The 23,090-nt window shown below is 39.8% G+C and overlaps 1 protein-coding gene across 1 annotated transcript; it reads left to right on the top strand.

Moving 5' to 3' along the window:
- Nucleotides 1-1,657: 1,657 nt before the first annotated feature.
- LOC136709569 (uncharacterized) lies at nucleotides 1,658-20,423 on the top strand. The gene is made up of 3 exons (XM_066684945.1): nucleotides 1,658-1,662; nucleotides 4,087-4,915; nucleotides 19,896-20,423. Exons 1-2 carry the CDS (start codon nucleotides 1,658-1,660, stop codon nucleotides 4,886-4,888), a joined length of 807 nt encoding a protein of 268 aa, XP_066541042.1. The 3' UTR covers nucleotides 4,889-4,915; nucleotides 19,896-20,423.
- The last annotated feature ends 2,667 nt before the right edge of the window (nucleotides 20,424-23,090 follow it).

Here is a 23,090-nt window from a genome sequence, read left to right as displayed (position 1 = left end):
TGTACGACAATTATTCTCTGGGCACCTTGGAACATGTTCTTCAAGGCTTCAGTGAAGTTGTTTGGTAACAATTTGATTTAACCCTTTAATAGCTCTCACAATTTTGCAATATTTGTAAATTAAACAGCATATTTATAAGTTTGAAATGATATTTCTCCATATTCCTACAGTAAAAATTTATAAAAAATATTCTCTGGGTACCTGAGAACATGCTCTTCAAGACTGCAGTGGAATGGTTTGGTAACAGTTTCATTTAACCCTTTTTAATTGCACTCAGAATTGGCCACATATGTAAATTAAGCATCATTTTTATGAGATTTGAAATAATATTACTCCAAATTCCTACAGTAAAAATGTATGAAAATTATTCTCTGGGTACCTGAGAACATGCTCTTCAAGACTGCAGTGGAGTGGTCTGGTAACAGTTTGATTTAACCATTTTATGGCCTTCAGCATTCTGCAATTTGTGGAATTGTGTTGTTATTCTTATGAAGTTTGTAATGCTATTACTCCAAATTCCTACAGTAAAAATGTATGAAAATTTTCTCTGGGTACCTGAGAACATGCTCTTCAAGACTGCAGTGGAGTGGTCTGGTAACAGTTTGATTTAACCATGTTATGGCCTTCAGCATTCTGCAATTTGTGGAATTGTGTTGTTATTCTTATGAAGTTTGTAATGCTATTACTCCAAATTCCTACAGTAAAAATGTATAAAAATTATTCTCTGGGTACCTGAGAACATGCTCTTCAAGACTGCAGTGGAGTGGTCTGATAACAGTTTGATTTAACCATGTTATGGCCTTCAGCATTCTGCAATTTGTGGAATTGTGTTGTTATTCTTATGAAGTTTGTAATGCTATTACTCCAAATTCCTACAGTAAAAATGTATAAAAATTATTCTCTGGGCACCTGAGAACATGTCCTTCAAGGCTGCAGTGGAATGGTTTGGTAACAGTTTGATTCAACCCTTTAATAGCTCTCAAAATTCTGCAATATTTGTAAATTAAACAGCATATTTATGAGTTTGAAATGATATTACTCCAAATTCCTACAGTAAAAATGTTTGACAATTATTCTCTGGGTACTCTAGAACATGTTCTTCAAGGCTGCTGTGGAGTGGTTTGGTAACAGTTTGATTTAACCCTTTAATAGAACTCAAAATTGTCCATATATGTAAATTAAACATCATCAAATAATATTACTTCATATTCCTACAGTAAAAATGTATGAAAATTATACCATGAGTACCTGAGAACATGCTCTTCAAGAATGCAGTGGAGTGGTCTGGTAACAGTTTGATTTAACCATTTTATGGAATTTAATATCCATAGCGTTTTTTGAAGTTTTTTTCAAGCCTATTACTTCTAATTCTTACAGTAAATGCACATAAATATTATACCCTGTGTACCTGAGGACATGTTTTTCAATACAACAGTGAGATTTTCTGGTAACAAACCGTACTTTTAGCCAATCAGGCCTGTTTTTAATATTAACTGTATTGAATTATGTTTTAAATTAATTTCTTATGAATTTTCAATATCTGCGCTTTTCTGCGAGTCCCCCCTCTCACTCGCACACGTTCTACCGTAAACTGTGATGTAGAAGCGCATAAGAAATCCTAGTGTAGATGCCGTGACTGCGTTTTCGCAAAGTGCATATGGCGTGACCGCGGTGAATATCTTGGTTATTAAAAAAAAATTTACACGCCAACTGACTATTTCAGTGCAATTACTACATATTGTGAACTTATTCACACACTGGCCTTCAATGTTTTTACTGCTGTAAGATGTGAAAATATTATTTTGTGATTTACCGATAAGTTCTTTCTGGCGGAGAAGCACTTAAGCGATGCAACTTCTTTTCAAAATAAAAGTCTAGTGTATCGGGCATTTAAATGTCAGCAATTAAATACGTTAAACCTGTAACACATTTTTGAAAGCTGATTGTACATCAGCTTCCCTATGTGTTCCATGTAAAAAAAATTTAAAATGTGTGAAAACAGATTCTACGTCAGAATTCCTATATTTTCTATTTCTGGACTAGGAAAGATGAGTGTCACAATGAAATGACATGACTCACAGCCCCAATTTCAGTCCTGTGATGAAGTACACCCAAGGATCAATATATTTCATGTTCATTTGGACATGTGAACTATGTAACAAATTTGTGAAAACAAATTCTATGTGAGATTTCCTATATTTTCTGTTTCTGGACTAGGAAAAATGGGGATCAGACATTTCTGGTGGAACCAGAAATTGCACACATTACACTGTATCTGCAGAATAAAAATACAAAATCAAAAGAAAATGAAACATTTAATTGACTGTTATATAGAAACCGAGAAAAGTTGATCTTTTACAAAAAAGTGGAATACTGACCCACTGTGTATAACAGGGATAAGACCTATGTGCGCACATGTGGCATAATTCATCCAGATTTTCTGAAATAGGTAATTTTGGAGAAAATTCAATTAACATAACATTTTTACTGATTCCTATATCTTTTATTTATCCTGAGTTTTTCTTTTAACATATAATATAAATTGCGGTTCACTCCCAGTGTTTTTGATTATTTGTAGGATTCAAGCTTATTATTTTGTTGATTTTCATAGATCACACTAACTTTGGTTTTCCCAAACCGTATATTTATTTTTAAATCAAACATTTCAAATAAAATTTTTTTCCCTTGATGAATAGTTTTCAGAAATTCCCAACTCAAATGATCCTGTTGTAGTACAGCTGCTTCAGTTTGTGATGAACTTTGCAAGTGCCATTCCTCCTATTCCTAATGTAACACATTGTGCAGCAATTAATGTAAGTTATTGGAACCTCTAGCATTACCTGAACTGCTCAGTATTTCTTCTGCAAGTTCCAATCTACGCTGTGCAATTTCTGCTGCACTTGATTTTATTCCTATGTTGTCTGGAACATGCGGAAAGGCAGAAATGATGCTTAACCCCATCTGCACATACATAAATATATATATATAGGTAGGTTTGTCACTATTGCTTACACTGTTACAAGAAATGCAATATTAAAAATGTGAAATTATCCATTCATTGTAATTACAGGTACACTACCTATGAATAAATGAACAATCAATGTAATTCCAACCAAACCGCTAATATATTTGTGTGGAAATACTACATCCATAAGCTAGAAACGTGTATTTAATAATCCCGTTCAAATGATGATTTTTTACCTCCATCACAAAGATACCACAGCTTGTAGTGTCTTTTTGCCTCGTGTGTGGGATGACACCAGGCTGCCATTGAATGTCAACCCATTCTTCTTTGCTGAGTGTCGTTCTTCGTCTTTTGAAGGGTTCACTTAACAAAAATCGTATAAATTCATACTGAAACATGTATTAGGTTATATGAACGTATTTAAAGTGTAAATTACTGCCTTTTATATAAAATAGCAAAGTATATTGTATCAGATTGAGCTTACACTTTCCTTAAATATAGATTAGGCAGTTTCTTTTTTAATCACATATTTTTTTTGCAGATTATATATGTGAACCTTTTAACTGCCATCTCTGACTTCCTCGGCTCTTCATGTCCAAGAGGATCAAGGACGTAAATGTTTTTTTTTTATTATATTAGTTATATTCTGAGCTTAATTGAAAGTTCCATACATTATTTAAAAGGTTAAAATGTGGTGGTGAACTTTCTATCCTACCACCAATATCCAGTGACCCTCGGTGTTGCATGCTCCAATCATTCCCTGATATATTATATTTAACATATATATATATATATATATATATATATATATATATATAAATAAAGTAAATATATCAAGGGATGTATATATATATATATATATATATATATCAGGGAATATATAGGTCACAGGTACGTCACTTCTGGCTGACTGCTTGCGTGCTTGATTTGAAATTGTTTGCTGTTTGTCACTGTTTTAGTCCTCTAGATGTTTATTTACAAACTCTATTGCATATATTTTTGGCATTACTTATCCTAGTGTGTTGTCTTTCTTGTTCTTAACCCACTGTGCTTCTTAACTTCATTTTTCGTACATATTATTTCTCCTTGTTTATTTTTCTCTCTTCATGGCGCCTGCCGAGAAACGAGCCCTCTCTGAGCTCGACGCGGAGCTCGAGCAGCTGGGTCGCCGGATTCAGCGTCTCTTGGAGAAGCAGACGGAACTCCAGCGGGAGAAGACGAGCCTCTCCGGCTCCTCTGCCACGGCGGTTCGCGGGGGTACCCATCTACACCCCTGCACTGGGATGGGAGAGCCAGCGTGGGCGTGGGAAGCCGAGGCCTTCCCCCCCTCCACCGCAGCCAGTCTTCACTTCTGCCAACCGGTTTGAGGTGCTCAGCTCCTGGCCTTCACCTGCACCTGCTCCAGCACCGAAGACTAAACAGGACGGTGTTCTTATTATTGGTGATTTAATAGTTAGACATTTAAAAGTGCCGGCCATAAAGAGTAATGCAACTGTGTCTTGTCTCCCAGGCGCACGTGTCCTGGACGTTGCCAGGCGACTTCCGGCAGCGCTTCAGCAGCGCGAGGACTTCGGCACCGTCGTTCTCCACGTGGGAAAGAACTACATCTCTGCCCACTGCAGCGAGGTCCTGAAGGAGCACTACCGTTCGCTTCTGGATACCGCTCGGAAGAAGACGGACGCTAGGATCATCGTCTCTGGCCCCCTGCCCACCTACCGTCGAGGATGCGAGGCGTTTAGCAGGCTCTTTGGACTCCACTCCTGGCTCCTGGATTGGTGCGGCACTGTCGGCGTGAACTACGTCGACAACTGGGAGTGCTTTTGTGAGCGTCCGGCCCTTTATCGTTGGGATGGGCTTCATCTGAGCCGTCTAGGATCCGTAGTTCTCTCTGAGAACGTTGAGGTGGTTCCGCGCTGGAACTGACTGGTCATTCCCAGTCACATCAGTCAGGTAGGTGGAATGGATAGCGAGCAGGTAAGTAATGTTAAAATTCCTAATGTTCCTCCTGACCATCTCTCTACTGCTAGTATAATGAGTAGCATGTCCATATCACCCACTCTGATTAACGCTAATAAATTTTTCAGCATTGAGACTGTGTTTGTTCCCCGCAAAGCTTGTTATCACAAACGCCCAAAAATCAGTTTTAACAGCCTAATTAGAATTAACATCAAGGCACTGCAGCGAACACAATATTTCAGCACTTCCAGCATTAAATTAGGGCTTTTAAATATACGATCTCTAACAAAGCACTCACTGTCTGTGATATTATTACTGATAACAAACTCTATGCATTATGTCTCTGCGAAACATGGGCTAAACCCAATGAATACATTGCCCTAAATGAGTCCACTCCCCCTGGCTTCAGCTATTACAGTTGCCCACGAACATCTGGTCGTGGTGGTGGTGTAGCCACAATTTATGACCCTACCATTGACACAACACAAAAATCTAGTTATGATACTAAATCCTTTGAAGTACTTACTCTTAAAGTCACTGCATCAAAAAGGAAGCACTCTTATGCTCATCACAATCTATCGGAATTATACAGAATAGAAACGATTGGTGAATTGTTGGTGATTTCAATATTCACTTTGAGAAGGATCATGATCCACTTAAAATTGCATTTGAATCAATTTTGGATGCGCTAGGGTTCACTCAGAATGTTACTGGGCCCACTCATCAATGCAAACACACATTGGACCTAGTGTTAACATGGGGCATTGAGATAAAGAATCTATCCAATCTCTCGTTACATGAGACCATCTCTGATCACCATCTAATCACATATGAAATTGCGTTAAACTTTGATATTTGTCCACAGCCACGCTATATTAGAAAGCGCACTATAACATCCTCACCCGTTAGTGATTTTATCAATAACCTTCCAGACCTTACCACCATTTCTTTTCCAACTCACCCAAATGACCTTGAGCTCATTACAAACAACCTACAACATTTATTGTGTACAAACCTAGATAGTGTTGCACCAGTCAAGACCAAACAATTTAGAGAGAAAATGCTTGCTCCATGGTACAGTGACAGCACGCATGCCTTAAAACTGGCTGCTCGTAACCATGAACGTAAATGGAGACACACAAAACTAGAATGTTTCCGAATTGCATGGCAGCACAGTCTCACCGACTACAAACATGCCTTATCTAAAACTAAATCACAGTATATCTCTTCCCTTATAGAAAACAACAAAGACGACCCTAGATTCCTTTTTAGCACTGTATCAAATCTAATTGGCAACAAAAAGGAAATCAACCCCATTGTCCCCTCTGATTTCTGTAGCAATGACTTTATGAGGTTTTTTAATGATAAAATTGATTGCCTCAAAATCCAAAATCAGTTCATAGTCACATCGGCTTTTGTTGATGAACCCCCCGCTAGCTCTGAGGTGCACTTAGACTACTTGAATTCTGTCGATGAAAATGACTTGCTTAGTTTAATTAGCTCATCTAAATCAACATCATGCTTACTGGATCCTGTACCAACACAATTATTTAAACAAATTTTACCTAAAGTCATTAGACCATTACTCACAATAATAAACTCATCCCTCAACATTGGATATGTACCAAAACCTCTGAAACTAGCGGCAATCAAACCAATTATTAAAAAACCCAATCTTGACCCTCTTGTACTAGCAAACTACAGGCCAATATCAAACCTCCCTTTTATTGCTAAGATTCTAGAAAAAGTCGTGTCACAGCAGTTGTGCTCTTACCTATGAAACAATGACATTCATGACATTTTTCAGTCTGGATATAGACCAAATCACAGCACAGAAACGGCTCTAACAAGAGTAACTAATGACTTACTCCTTTCACATGATAAGGGCTATATCTCTATTCTGGTGCTGCTTGACCTTAGTGCAGCGTTTGATACCATAGATCATGTAATGCTTCTTGATAGGCTGGAAAATCTGGTAGGAATAAAAGGACCTGCCCTCTCTTGGTTCAGATCTTATTTATCTGATCGTTATCAATTTGTTTATCTGAATAATAAATCCTCTAATCATACTTTAGTTAAATATGGTGTTCCACAAGGATCAGTGCTTGGCCCTGTATTGTTCACACTCTACATGCTGCCACTGGGTAGACTAATCCGTAAGCTTGGGATTCAATTCCACACAACTGTATGTCACGACTGGACAGGTGGCAGACACTAGAAAGTTAGTGGTTAACAGTAGAAAGAGTTTATTAATCACAATCCACAAGGGGTTAACAAAACCAAGCACGGGTTGAATACCGGAAACAAACAGTACTTCAGAGATAATCCAAGAGATTAGTCAAAAAGCTATGCAGAGTTCATGAACCGGAGAGCAAACAAATCCAAGGGGGCAAGACAAGGACGAAAACCGAAAGACGAGCATAATGTAGGTAACTTGAATTCAGGACAGACAGGTATGTAGAGAACGCTTTGCATATGGATATGGATCACGCAATACTCTGCATAGACTGGTGAGTGAGTGAAGCTTATATACTGAGAGAAACAGGTGTTCGTGATTAGGATTCCAGAGCGTGAGAACGGTGTGGCGTCATGTGACTGTCTGGTGTATTCTGGGATCTGGAGTCCTGAGATGCCTGCGTGGCACTATATATCAGCCAAACCTAATGATGTTGCTTGTCTACTTAAAATAACAGAATGTCTAACTGAAATTAAAGACTGGATGATGCAAAATTTTCTCATGTTAAATTCTGATAAAACTGAAATCTTGTTACTAGGTACAGATACTCAGATACATTCACTCAGAAATGCTGCTATTAATCTTGATAATTCAACAGTAAGACACAATACCATCATTAAAAACTTAGGGGTAGCCTTTGATTCGACTCTCACATTTGATGCCCACATATCCAATACAGTCAAAACCGCCTTCTTCCACCTACGCAGTATTGCCAAAATTCTGCATATTTTATCCTTAAAAGATGCAGAGAAACTAGTGCATGCTTTTATAACTTCACGTCTAGACTACTGCAATGCGCTCCTGGCAGGGAGCTCGTGCAAACGTTACACAAGCTTCAGTTACTTTAAAATGCAGCACCCAGGGTGCTCACTAGAGCTAGAAAAGAGCTAGAAACATATCACCCCAGTTCTCTCGTCCCTACACTGGCTACCTGTAAAATTTCGCATTGACTATAAAATACTCCTCTTAGCTTATAAATCTCAATGGTTTAGGCCCACAGTATCTTACTGAACTTCTCATACCTTATCACCCGTCACGTACACTTCGTTCACAGGATGCCCATCTACTCTTTGTTCCTCGCTTTAAGAAAAACACTGCAGGAGGAAGAGCCTTTTCTCACAAAGCTCCTCAACTCTGGAGTAGGCTTTCGGTTACTGTTCGGGGCTCAGACACACTCTCAATTTTTAAATCTAGATTAAAAACCTACCTTTTCAAAAAAGCTTTTGGTTAATCATTCCCTTTCAGTTTACTCCTTCTCTATCAGTGTTTTCGAGCTGGTTTTCATATCATCACTGTTTTGTATTAACCCTGTCATACTACCATAGCTACAGCTTTTTTAGTTAGATTTCTAGTAACCGCCAACACGCTGTCTGTCGTTGGGTTCTCTTGCCTGACCCGTGGAAGCTTTTTTCGCAGGCCAATTTGCCCGTTCTTTACCATGACCCTACTAACCTCTGTATTTTTATTTGTTCCCTTTGTCTGGTTTTCTTTCTCCTGTCTCTCTCATGCTTTGAGATGTCCTGCTGCTCTCCAGGTGTTGCCCTGATCCAGCCCCTCTGTCCTGTACAAGATCCTGGCCTTGTCTCATCTACACTATCATGCTTGGCCATGCTGTTTTATCTCAGATTAACTCTGCACCTACTTTTAACTCACACAGAATCCCTGATCACCTTCTCCTTCCTCAGACTCATACATCACTAATATACTACATTCACATTACTATAACCCTTTCATCTGTCATCATTTCACTTTTACTTCTGTTCTGTTCTCTGTTGTGTCTCCGGTGTCGACCCGAGGAGGATGGGTTCCCCGTATGAGTCTTGGTTCCTTCCAAGGTTTCTTCCTCATGTGTTGAGGGAGTTTTTCCTTGCCATTGTTGCCCCTGGCTTGCTCATAGGAGGCTTGGACCCGGCTCTCTGTAAAGCTGCTTTGTGACGACTTTTTGTTGTGAAAAGTGATATATGAATAAAAAACTGAGTGAAACTTGTCAGAGAGTAAAAGCCATACTCGTCCAAGGCGTTGTGTGATGAAGTCTTTTTCTTCACCTCTGAAGATAACCCCCATTGTATAAAGATTGAGGTGGTACAGCTGTCTTCCAGCTGGACTCCTATTCTTCTGAAGTTGGAAGAATAATTCTATAATCTGTGAAAAAATATATATTTGTTGACCTTAGTTATTACTGTCATACTATATCAGCTGCTGTTCATGTAGAATAAATTTAGAGGTGATTTACCTCCCCATAAATGTCTTGATGTGGTTGCAGTGATTTGAAAGTCGAACTACATGAGTGGCAGTGACATCTGTGCAGCTCACCACTGATACCAACTTTTCATCTCCTTTACTAGTAAAGAGCTTTTTCACCTGCATAGTCAAAAAAAAAACTAGTAAGGACATTGTCATATAGCTATATTTACAATTTATACAATACTTTTAAAGGTCTACTTTACATTTTCTTTGGCACACACAGTCTCTGCAGTGCTTTGTTGCATGCACACATTTGCAGGAGGTAGTACTGTGGTAGAAATTGTAGCCTACAAAGAATGAAACAAAATTCTATAAATGTTTGTACAACATTGTACTGTAAAATCAAAATTGAACTTATAATTTTAAGATCCTGTACCTCGTCATTGTTGACTAATTTCTTGATGGACAGACCAGCCTTCTTTTTTTTTTTTTTTTTTTGGTCGTTTTCCCCTTGGGCACTGGTATGTTTTTTGGTATAGAGAAATATTTTGATGTCTGAGGCATATTGGACACAGTTCGCTTTGCCCACTGTTCTTTGAATGTGTCCAGAGAAGATGGATGCAGTAAGTGTGTTTGTTAGATCTGTGGACATGCCCATTTTCATTACATGTTCAATGTATCTCCCCTTTAGTGATAAGTGCATTGAACAGATGAACTCTGCAGGACGCATTTTCTTTTTGTGCCTTAGAACTGATTGCTTCATGATTCCAAACCAGGTCTCAACATGGCAGTTGGTATCTCTAGTTATTTTAGGAATTGTTAATGGTTGTTCCATAGAGCTGTGTCATGTTAAATTTCCAAGAAGCAGCCCACTCCACAATGGAAAAATTCCTAAATATGAATCAAACAGAATTTGTGGGATGTCTGGGCAGAAGTACATATTTTTGTCACATTCCAGTTGATCGTGTGCCACTGAAGAGTCACCCTTGATATCATTTATAACTGCCTTGAAGGCAGCTGTCAATGGTGATCCACCACTGATAGTTTTCAGGCTTGTTTGAATTTCCTCTTTCTCACTGCACATATGGGAGCAAAGCTCTACATCAGAGGTTTTGTTAATGAGCTTCCTTAACTCATTAACACTTTCCTGTACCCTTTGGGTTTCATGTTCTGTTGTGAACACCATACATATATGCCTGAAGATTTATTTTGCTTCTTCAAACATTGTGGTGTTCTGAAGAAGGCCAAAACAAAATGTGGCAAACTCTCTCAGCCCTCGGTCATTAGTCTTTCGGGCAGCAGCGTTTGAAAATGCCTTTATTGCATGAGCAGCACATATGTGAACTACGGTGAAATCCACATCCTTTATCCTTTCCTGTGACAATCAGGAATGCCTTCTCAAGGTACTGACGGATGTTGTCCTTATTGAAGGACAAAAGGGTGCCCTGAATTAATGCCCAGCTGTGGTCTACTTCTATCTTGTGGACGCGAATCTTTGTGCATTTTGCCAAGTTAGTTGCAAACTTCAGTAACCAAAATGAAATGGTGGGGACATCATGGTCATTGGATAGCATTTCAGCCACTGGGAGTGGCAGTGCATCATGATTCATCCCTGGAAGTGTTAAACTGTAGTACAAGACTCGTTTTGACTGCTGTGGAATTTTTGCTACCACACCTCCTGTTGCATCCAAATAAAGGGAAAGGTTTCTTTTTTTCGCAGATGTACCACCAGGATGGACACACTCTGTTCTGTGTACAGGTGAACAGCAAATGGGTTTACCTGCAAGTGCTGAAAATATCCAGGCCAGTTTTGTGTAATTAGTGTCACATTCCTTTAGTATGTTTTGGGTGAGCATCATTTCAAGCATGACGTTGTCATGAAGTCTGTTGGCTTTGTTTATCTCTGAAGAGATTGTTTTGAGTATGTCACGTTTTAAACAACTAGTAATGTTCCCAGCTACCAGCTCTTCCTTTGGGGTTACTTGTAATTGGCTGTAATATGCATTACTGATGCCTTGGGATAATGCTTTAGCTATTTTACCCCTCCTGCGAAAGCTTGCCCATCTGTGACGAAATTCCCCCACTCTATGAAGGACATGGCCCTGGTGTCTCACTTGGACCTTTATCATTTTATCCTCCTTTGGTTTGTGTGAAATAAGAAATGTGTATTTGGCCTTACAAGTTGAAAAGGTACAAAAGGCACATGCCTTGAAAAATGGGGCCTGCCGTTTTCTGCTGAGTGATTTTTTTCAGCCACTGATATTTAAAAGAAAGGGTACATGAGGGATTTCTTTTCCTGAAGGAATTATAAAAAACACGTGTCTATGACTTATGTAAATGCTTCTCATTTATTTTTGGAGCAATTTTTTTCCATTTCTTTGCGCTGATAGTAATGTGAAATGATTTAGGAACACTTTTTATTTTGCGCCATTGTTTTTGCACTTTCTTATGTGCTGACTGTGTCTTGTCTGTTTTTGCCTCACTGATCTGGCAAGTATTATGTTCAGTCAGAATGTGGCTAGCATCATCTGTTTTAAGATCTCGATCAGAGTCAGCTTGTTGTTCACTTTCACTCAAATTGTCAACAGGAACATCATCCTGTTTTTTATCCATGTTGTCAGCTTCTTTTTGGCAGCTTGTAGTTTCATCACATATTTCGTTCTCACATGACTTAGCAAATGCTGACTCTCTTTTCAACTCCTCAACTTTCTCTCTTAGACCCTGTCTGTTGCTGTTCCATGCCACCGATAACCATTTTCTGTTTACAAGACTATCGTCATTAAAAATCCTTAATGATAATGAGTGCCACATATCTGACATGAAGGGTATTTTTTTTGGCAACATTTGAAAAGTACTGAAGTGTTTTGCCACATTTTTAACACCCCCAACTTCATTCCATACATTTCTTCTTCTTGGCTTGATTGCTGATTTCATGCTTCAACTAATTCTAAGGCTATTTCAGCAGCTTTGGAAATTGTCCACTGAAACACACATATGCTAATACGAACAAATATACAGATTCTATAGATCATGCCATGAACTGAAATTAATTTTCATTTACCTTGACTTGACTATTTACCCACTGTCCTATGTGTCTTCTGTTTCAAAAAACACTAATTTAATTGCACTAATTATCTGTGATAATACTGATATATCCGAGAATATTCACTCCAAATTGCTAATAGTTGCCCCCAACTGGAAGAAATAAAAACTACAATGAACAATGTTTTATTTGAACTAAAGTATTATTATTATTATTATTATTATTATTATTATTATTATTATTATTATTATTATTATATTTACATAGTTATATACATTTTTTAGATATTTTTCTCTTCCACTTATTCTTAAAAACAAGTTTCTTGCACTTAGTTAAATAGTAATAAATAAAAAGATAAATACATAAAAAAGTAATGGCATCAGTAATGGAAGAGCTGGTATCTGGGAACATTACCAGATGTTTAAAACATGACATACTCAAAGCAATCTAATCTGTATTTAAAGAAAGTGTAAGCTCAATCTGATACAACATACTTTGCTATTTTATATGAAAGGTAGTAATTTACACTTTAAATAAGTTCATATAACCTAATACAAGTTTCAGTATGAATTTTTGATAAGTGAACTCTTCAAAAGACAGAGAACGACACTTGGCAAAGAAGAATGGGTTGACATTCAATGGCAGCCTGGCGTCATCCCACACACGAGGCAAAAAGACACTACAAGCTGTGGAATCTTTGTGATGGAGGTAAAAATCATCATTTGAATGGGATTATTAAATACACATTTCCAGCTTATGGGTGTTGTATTTCCACACAAATATATTAGCGGTTTAATTTCACTTTTTTAATATTGCATTTCTTGTAACAGGGTAAGCAATAGTGACAAACCTACCTATATATATTTATGTATGTGCAGATGGGGTCAAGCATCATTTCTGCCTTTCCGCATGTTCCAGACAACATAGAAATAAAATCAAGTGCAGCAGAAATTGCACAGCGTAGACTGGAACTTGCAGAAGAAATACTGAGCAGTTCAGGTAATGCTAGAGGTTCCAATAACTTACATTAATTGCTGCACAATGTGTTACATTAGGAATAGGAGGAATGGCACTTACTTGCAAAGTTCATCACAAACTGAAGCAGCTGTATTACAACAGGATCATTAGAGTTGGGAATTTCTGGAAATTATTCATCAAGGGAAAAGATGTCATTTGAAATGTTTGATTTAAAAATAAATTAAATCAAATCAAATCAAAATTTATTTGTATAGCGCCTTTTACAACTGATGTTGTCACAAAGCAGCTTCACAGTTTCAGAACAGAACATTTAAATCAAAACCCAATGCAAGCAAGCCGAAGGCGACAGTGGCAAGGAAAAACTCCCTCGAGGCTAGAGGAAGAAACCTTGGGAGGAACCAAAACTCACAAAGGGGACCCATCCTCCTCTGATCAAACTATAGATTGAATTTTAAATTATCACCAATGAAGTGACATTATGCTACATAATAATAATAAGGTGAGCAGCTGGTCTGGTCTGGTCTGGGCCGCAGGAGAATCCAGCAAACAATCTTCCATCAGTGGGCCACCATTTTCTCAGAAAACAGTAAAACAGTAAAGGGAAGCAGTTAGTTTAGTTGAGTGCAGCAGAGAATAAGAGCATGTGAATATTTTCATTAGTGTAGTGACGGATCTGACTGTAACAGATTGGGAGGAGGGAAACCAGAAGGAGCTCAGGTAAAGACATCCTTCCGCTCGAAACAAGAGAAATTGTGAGCACATCATCCGGGTTTACCCTGATTCTCCATGTCCATGAGTTCCTGAAAACGATAATCTTAAACTAGACAGAGGTTAGTTGCCAAAGGCTAAACTGAACAAGTGTGTTTTGAGCCTAGACTTAAACATAGTGACTGTGTCTGCGTCCCGAACACTAGCTGGAAGATTGTTCCAGAGCTGAGGGGCTTTGTAGGAGAAGGCTTCCCCCCCCGCTGAAGTCTTATGAATTCTGGGTACTAGTAAGAGGCCGGCGCCCTGAGATCTGAGTAATCTTGGTGACCGTGTAGGGATTTATACGTGAGTAAAAGAATTTTGTAATCAATACGGAATTTAACTGGAAGCCAGTGAAGGGCCGATAAGACTGGGCTGATATGATCAAATTTTCTAGTTTTAGTGAGGACCATGGCTGCAGCATTTTGAATTAGCTGGAGTTTACTGAAGTTTCTGCTGGAGCATCCTGATAAAAGTGCATTGCAATAATCTAATCTTGATGAAATAAAAGCGTCAACTAATTTTTCCGCATCTGGGAGGGATAAGGAGTTTCTTAACTTAGCAAGGTTTCGAAGATGTAGGAAAGCTGTTTTTGTAATGTTACCTATATGTTGATCAAATGATAGATCTGAGATCTAAATATACAGTTTGGGAAAACCAAAGTTTGTGTGATCAATGAAAATCAACAAAATAATTAGCTTGAATCCTACAAATAATTAAAAACACTGGGAGTGAACAACAATTTATATTATATATTAAAATAAAAACTCAGCATAAATAAAAGATATAGGAATCAGTAAAAATGTCATGTTAATAGAATTTTCTCCAAAATTACCTATTTCAGAAAATCTGGATGAATTATGCCACATGTGCGCACATAGGTCTTATCCCTGTTATACACAGTGGGTCAGTATTCCACTTTTTTGTAAAAGATCAACTTTTCTCGGTTTCTATATAACAGTCAATTAAATGTTTCGTTTTCTTTTCATTTTTTTTTTTATTCTGCAGATACAGTGTAATGTGTGCAATTTCTAGTTCCACCAGAAATGTCTGATCCCCATTTTTCCTAGTCCAGAAACAGAAAATATAGGAAATCTCACATAGAATTTGTTTTCACAAATTTGTTACATAGTTCACATGTCCAAATGAACATGAAATATATTGGTCCTTGAGTGTACTTCATTGCAGGACTGAAACTGGGGCTGTGAGTCATGTCATTTAATTGTGACACTCATCTTTCCTAGTCTAGAATAGAAAATATAGGAAATCTGACATAGAATCTGTTTTCACAAATTTGTTAAAAGGTTCACATGTCCAAATGAGCATGAAATGTATTGGTCATTGGGTGTACTACATCATAGGCCTGAAATTGGGGCTGTGGATCATGTCATTTAATTGTGAAACCCATCTTTCCTAGTCCAGAATTAGAAACTATAGGAAATCTGACATAGAATCTGTTTTCACAAATTTGTTACATAGTTCACGTGTCCAAATGAGTATGAAATGTATTGGTCCTTGGGTGTACTTCATCATAGGCCTGGAATTGGGGCTGTGAGTCATGTCATTTAATTGTGACACCCATCAACACAGAAAATATAGGAACTCTGACATAGAATCTGTTTTCACAAATTTGTTACAAGGGTCACATGTCCAAATGAGCATGAAATATATTGGTCCTTGGGTGTACTACATCATAGGACTGAAATTGGGGCTGTGAGTCATGTCATTTAATTGTGACACCCCATCAACCCATAGAAAATATAGGAAATCTGACATAGAATCTGTTTTCACAAATTTGTTAAAAGGTTTACATGGAACACATAGGGAAGCTAATGTACAATCAGCTTTCAAAAGTGTGTTACAGGGTTTACGTATTTAAATGCTGATATTTAAATGCCTTATACCCATGACTATTATTTTGAAAAGAAGTTGTGTCGCTAAAGTGCTTGTCCGCCAGAAAGAACTTATAGGTAAATCACAAAATGATATTTTATAGCAGTAAAAACATTGAAGGCCAGTGTGTGTGAATAAGTTCACAATAGGTAGTAATTGCACTGAAATAGTCATTTGGCGTGTACATTTTATTTTTTTTTTAATAACCAAGATATTCGTGGGTGAATGTCTGGTTAATATTGAACGCTGAGCCAACTTTACTGCAGTTAAAAGACGCACAAGCCATTGAGACAGCAAACCGAGACAGCAAACCAAATTGCGTGACCTGCAATTGCTCCCAAAGGCTCTGGACATTAATGTAAGCAAAAGTGCAACGCCACTGGCTGTGCATAAGGTGAACATAAGACCTAAATGGCAAGGCAAAGGTGTTCCTTTAGTTTGTTATAGGTGTGTGTGGGGGGGGCACTTGACTCGGGACTGTCGGTTTATAAAAGAAACGTGTCATGGATGTGGAAAGATGGGGCATGTGAAGAAAATGTGTAGGTCCTCACTTCCTACTGGCCAGCAGCACGTTAAGGGGAGAGGGAAACATACGATTTTTTTAAGGGATGAAAAGGATAGCCGGAAAGATAAAAAGCTGTCAACACATCATTTGAGTGAATTCTCGGGTTCACAGGCCAGCGATGAAGAAGTCTTTTCAATGCACAACCTAAAACACTAAAAAATGGCAAAGGAGACCCCATTACCACACAGCTAGATATAAATGGGAGCATGGCGAAATTCGAAGTGGATACAGGCTGTAGTGTGACGATTTTAACAAAGACTGAGTATGGCAAGTTATGGACAGTGGGAAATGCACAGGAGCTGCAGGACTGCTCCGTAACTCTAAAAACATTTACAGGTGAAAGAGTCTCTACACTAGGAATGGCCGAGGTAACGGTAACGTACCAAGGAAAAGTTAGACAGTTACCAGTAGTAGTGGTAGCAGGCAAGGGACCCAACCTGCTAGGTCAGGCATGGCTAAGAGAGTTGGAAATGAATTGTGTACATGTCAATAAGATGGAACAGTGTCAGCAAACTTTGCAAAATGTGCTAAAGCAAAATGAAGAGGTTTTCAATGAGGAACATGGAACCTGGAGGGGCCCACCAGCAGAAATATACATAAAAGAGGGCATTGCCCCAAAGTTCTACCAGCCCAGGCCAGTGCCCTATGCCATGAGAAAGAAAGTCGAGATGGAGCATACTGTGGGGGTCATGCGTGGTGCTATCTCTGCCAGGTCGAGAAGCATTACTAAGCCAGTTGCATCATCAAAATCATCAAAATCAAAATTTATTTGTATAGCGCTTTTTACAACTGACGTCACAAAGCAGCTTCACAGTTTCATTTAAATCAACATTTAAATGAAATGTTTAGAACATTTAAATCAAAGCCCAATGCAAGCAAGCCGAAGGCGACAGTGGCAAGGAAAAACTCCCTCGAGGCTGGAGGAAGAAACCTTGGGAGCAACCAAGACTCACAAAGGGGACCCATCCTCCTCTGATCAAACTATAGATTGAATTTTAAATGATCACCAATGAAGTGTCATTATGCTACATAATAATAATAATAATAATAAGGTGAGCAGCTGGTCTGGTCTGGTCTGGTGTGGGCCGCAGGAGAATCCAGCAAACAATCTTCCATCAGTGGGCCACCATTCTCTCAGAAAACAGTAAAACAGTAAAGGGAAGCAGTTGAGTTGAGTGCAGCAGAGAATAAGAGCATGTGAATATTTTCTTTAGTATAGTGACGGATCAGACTGTAACAGGCTGGGAGTAGGGAAACCAGAAGGAGCTCAGGCAAAGACATCCTTTCGTTCCAAGCAAGAGAAATTGTGTGCACATCATCCAGGTTTACCCTGATTCTCCATGTCCATGGGTTCCTGAAATGACAACCTTTAACTAAACAGAGGTTAGTTGCCAAAGGCTAAACTGAACAAGTGTGTTTTAAGCCTAGACTTAAACATAGTGACTGTGTCTGCGTCCCGAACACTAGCTGGAAGATTGTTCCAGAGCTGAGGGGCTTTGTAGGAGAAGGCTTTTCCCCCCGCTGAAGTCTTATGAATTCTGGGTACTAGTAAGAGGCCGGCGCCCTGAGATCTGAGTAATCTTGGTGGTTCATAGTGTGTGATGAGGTCTTGCAAGTATTCAGGGGCGAGACCATGTAAGGATTTATACGTGAGTAAAAGAATTTTGTAGTCAATACGGAATTTAACTGGAAGCCAGTGAAGGGCCGATAAGACTGGACTGATATGATCAAATTTTCTAGTTTTAGTGAGGACCCTGGCTGCAGCATTTTGAATTAACTGGAGTTTACTCAAGTTTCTGCTGGAGCATCCTGATAAAAGTGCATTGCAATAATCTAATCTTGATGAAATAAAAGCGTGAACTAATTTTTCCGCATCTGGGAGGGATAAGGAATTTCTTAACTTAGCGAGGTTCCGAAGATGTAGGAAAGCTATTCTTGTAATGTTACCTATATGCTGATCAAATGGTAGATCTGAATCAATTATAACACCCAGATTTTTAGCTGATGAGCTAGGGAGAACAGGTAAGTCAAAATTATGTATTAAATCTGATACCTTATTTATCGCAGGTTTTGGACCTAGAAGGAGAACCTCGGTTTTGTCGCTGTTTAGCAGAAGGAAATTGTATGACATCCAATGCTTCACTTCTTTAACACAGTCCTCCATTTTCTTTAGTGTTGGTTTGTCATCTGGTTTGGCTGATATGTATAACTGTGTGTCATCTGCATAACTGTGGAAGGTAATGCCATGCCTGCTAATAACTCTGCCCAGTGGCAGCATGTATAATATGAATAGTAAAGGTCCTAAAATGGAGCCTTGGGGAACTCCAAATCTCATTTTTGTATGAGTAGAAGAAACATTATTTACGTTTACAAACTGATAGCGATCTGTGAGGTAAGACTTAAACCATGATAGGGCTGTTCCTGTTATTCCAACCATGTTTTTAAATCTTTCTAGCAGAATAGTATGATCAATTGTATCGAAAGCTGCACTGAGGTCTAGTAGAACTAGCATGGATACACAGCCTCGATCAGAGGCTAGAAGAAGGTCGTTTGTTATCTTAACTAAAGCTGTTTCGGTGCTATGGTGTGGCCTAAAACCAGATTGAAATTTTTCATATATGTTATTCTTATGCAAGTATGACCTAAGTTGTTGGGCCACAACTTTTTCTAAGATCTTAGATATGAAGGGAAGGTTAGAGATGGGTCTGTAATTGGATAGTACACTAGGATCAAGATTCGGTTTTTTGATCAGGGGCTTAATAACTGCTAGTTTAAATGCTTTGGGTATGTGACCTAGTCTAAGGGACGAATTTATGATTGTTAAAATGGGATTGATTATGACTGGTAATACTTCTTTAAATAGTTTTGTTGGTATTGCATCAAGTGTGCAGATCGTACAATTTGACGAGTAGATGATTTTCTCCAGTTCTAGCTGTGGTAGTGGGTCAAAGTCCTCTAATCTTTCTTCTATGTTTTGTTCTATATCATCCACACCAGATGACAGACAGGCTGGATTTAGTAATATGGTATTTATTGTTTGTCTAATATTTTCAATCTTATTGTTAAAAAAGTCCATAAAAGCATTGCTGGTGTGAATGGCTGGGATCTGTGGATCAGTAGCTGCCCGATTGTTTGTAAGTTTAGAGATTACATTAAAGAGTGCTCTAGGATTGTGTTTATTATTTTCAATCAGTGAGGACAGATGTGCTGAACGTGCATTGACAAGTGTCCTTCTATATTGGATAAGGCTATCTTTCCAGGCACAGTGAAATACTTCCAGTTTAGTCGACCGCCATTTCCGCTGTAATTTCCTTACGGTTTGTTTTAGGGTGAGCGTCATCATGGTCACCCAGGCATCACCACAATGAAGGCACTGGCACAAAGCTACGTCTGATGGCCAAAGTTGGATGCTGACATTGAAGCAGTCGTGAAGGGGTGTAGCACTTGCCAAGAACATCGCAACTTACCAGCTCCGGCACCTCTCCACCCGTGGGAGTGGCCAAGTAAACCGTGGCAGAGGCTGCAGATAGACTATGCTGGACCTTTTATGGGACATATGTTTTTATCTTGATGGACGCTTATTCCAAATGGATGGACGCTTACCCAGTAAACTCAGCAACTTCAGCCGTCACGATTGAATGTCTGTGTAAGAGTTTCAGCAGTCAGGGATTACCAGAGATGATTGTGTCTGATAACGGCTCATGTTTTGTGAGTGCAGAGTTTAAGGAATTTATGAGCAAGAATGGTATCGAACACATCACCTTCGCACCTTATCATGCTTCTTCAAATGGCTGCGCTGAGCGAGCAGTACAGACATTTAAATCCATGATGAAAAAGGCAGGTGAAGGTAGCATCATTACCAAAGTTTCAAGAGTGCTGTTTAATTACCGCATTACTCCCCAGTCCAGCACCGGGTTGTCACCAGCGGAAGTGTTCCAAGGCAGGAGATTAAGATCAACACTAGACCTAGTTCACCCTGACCTTAGAGCTAAGGTAGAAAGGAAGCAGGGAGATCAAAAGAAACATCATGACAGGCAAAGATCAGAGAGAAGTTTCCGAGTGGGAGATGCCACAATCACACGAAACTTCAGCCATGGACCTAAATGCATCCCAGGTTTTATTACCAAAGTCACAGGACCAATGTCTTACAAAGTCATGTTATGAGATGGCACCATAGTGCGAAGGCATGTAGACCAGATACTTGCAAGACCTGGAGACAAGGTCGTGGCAGAAACTGAGATAACAGAACCACCTGAAGTCCCTTCGTTATCAGCTGAGGCTGCGGCAGTGTCCGAGAATCTTGCAGCAGCAAGGGATAGTTGTGGGTCAGAAGAAAAGGGTCAAGACAAAGTAAAAATATTAGTGGCATGCATTCCATCCCCCGAAACAATGCAGGAAGCACCACCACAACAATCAGATTCAAGTTCAAGTTCAAGAAGTTTATTGTCATTTCAGCAGTACACAGTGTTTACAGTACACAGTGAAACGAAATAGCGTTCCTCCAGGACCAAGGTGCTACATAAGACAATACACAACATTAAAGTGCGACTAGTGTAAAGCTAGTGCAACATAAAACAGTGCATACACATTAAAGTGCAAAAGATATGGCTAAGAAAAATACAAAACAATGTCCCTACAGTACAATACAATACAATGTAATACAAGACAAGGCAAAAACCATAAGTACGGAGGGGGTGAAGGAGAGAGACACAGCAATTTAAAGTGTATTTGTGCTGTAAACGGTAACTGGATGTAAACATGATGTAAACCGGATATGTGAAAACAGTACACTCATTTACAATCCAACAGACCAGTGTTTGTGTGTGTGTGTGTGTGTGCTTCTTTCAGTCCAGTCTCAGTCTCTAGGTGTTTAGGAATCTGATAGCATGTGAGAAGAAGCTGTTACGGAGTCTGGATGTGAGGGCTCGAATGCTTCGATACATTTTTCCAGACGGCAGTAGGTTGAAGAGTGTGTGTGAAGGGTGAGTGTGATCTCCCACAATGCTGAGTGCTTTGCGGGTGCAGCGAGTGGTGTAGATGTCTGTGATGGAGGGAAGAGACACACCGATAATCTTCTCAGCTGTCCTCACGATCCGCTGGAGGGACTTGCGGTCTGCCCCAGTGCAGTTTCCAAACCAGACAGTGATGCAGCTGGTCATGATGCTCTCGATGACTCCTCTGTAGAAAGTGGTGAGAATTGGAGGGGGGAGATGAGCCTTCTTCAGCCTTCGCAGGAAGTAGAGGCATTGCTGGGCTTTCTTTTTGATGTTACTGGTGTTAGTGGACCAGGTGAGATCATCCGCTAGGTGAACACCAAGGAATTTGGTATTCCTGACAATCTCCACAGCAGAGTTGTCGATGTTCAGCGGCGAGTGCTCACCCCTTGTTTTTCTGAAGTCTACAACCATCTCTTTGGTTTTGTCCACGTTCAGAGACAGGTTGTTGACTTCACACCAGTCAGTTAGCCGCTGCACCTCCTCTCTGTATGCTGACTCATCGTTCTTACTGATGAAACCCACCACAGTCATGTCATCAGCGAACTTGATGATATGATTTGAGCTGTGCACAGTCATGGGTCAGCAATGTGAACAGCAGTGGACTGAGCACGCAGCCCTGGGGGGCTCCAGTGTTCAGTGTGATGGTGCTGGAGGTGTTCCTACTGATCCGGACTGACTGAGGTCTCCCAGTCAGGAGGTCCAGGATCCAGTTGCAGAGAGAAGTGTTGAGGCCCAGTATATTCAGCTTCCCGATCAGATGCTGAGGAATGATGGTGTTGAATGCTGAGCTGAAGTCTATGAACAGCATTCGGGCATATGTGTCTTTCTCCAGGTGGGTGAGTGCCAGGTGCAGCGTGGTGGATATGGCATCGTCTGTTGAACGGTTAGGACGATACGCGAACTGTAGAGGGTCCAGTGTGGGGGGAAGTAGGGTTTTGATGTGCCTCATGACGAGCCTCTCGAAGCACTTTGTGATGACCGGTGTGAGTGCAACGGGACGATAGTCATTGAGGCAGGACACAGAAGAATTCTTAGGCACCGGGATGATGGTGGTGTTCTTGAAGCATGTTGGAACAATGGCGCTGCTAAGAGAGATATTGAAGATATCAGTGAAGACATCAGCAAGCTGGTCTGCACATTCTCTGAGCACTCTGCCAGGAATGTTGTCTGGTCCAGCAGCTTTCCGCGGGTCGACTCTGCATAGAGTTTTCCTCACGTCGGCTACAGTAAAAGACAGCACCTGGTTGCTGGGAGAAAGGGTGGACTTTCTCGCCGTTACATTGTTCTGTGCCTCAAACCGTGCGTAGAAATGGTTCAGCACATCTGGTAGGGAAGCATCTCCGTCACAAACAGGTGGTGTAGTCTTGAAGCTGGTGATGCTCTGGATGCCCTGCCACATGCGCCGAGTGTCTCTACTGCTCTGGAAGTGGCTGTGAATGATCTGGCCGTGTGCACGCTTTGCCTCTCTGATAGCTCTGGAGAGTTTGGCCCTCGCTGTTCTCAGGGCCGCCTTATTGCCTGATTTG

The sequence above is a fragment of the Hoplias malabaricus genome, chromosome 1, assembly GCF_029633855.1.
Source record: "Hoplias malabaricus isolate fHopMal1 chromosome 1, fHopMal1.hap1, whole genome shotgun sequence".
In the NCBI taxonomy this organism is placed as follows: Eukaryota; Metazoa; Chordata; class Actinopteri; order Characiformes; family Erythrinidae; genus Hoplias; species Hoplias malabaricus.
Note: the sequence above shows the minus strand (reverse complement) of the source record. Positions and strands in the feature narration are given on the sequence as shown.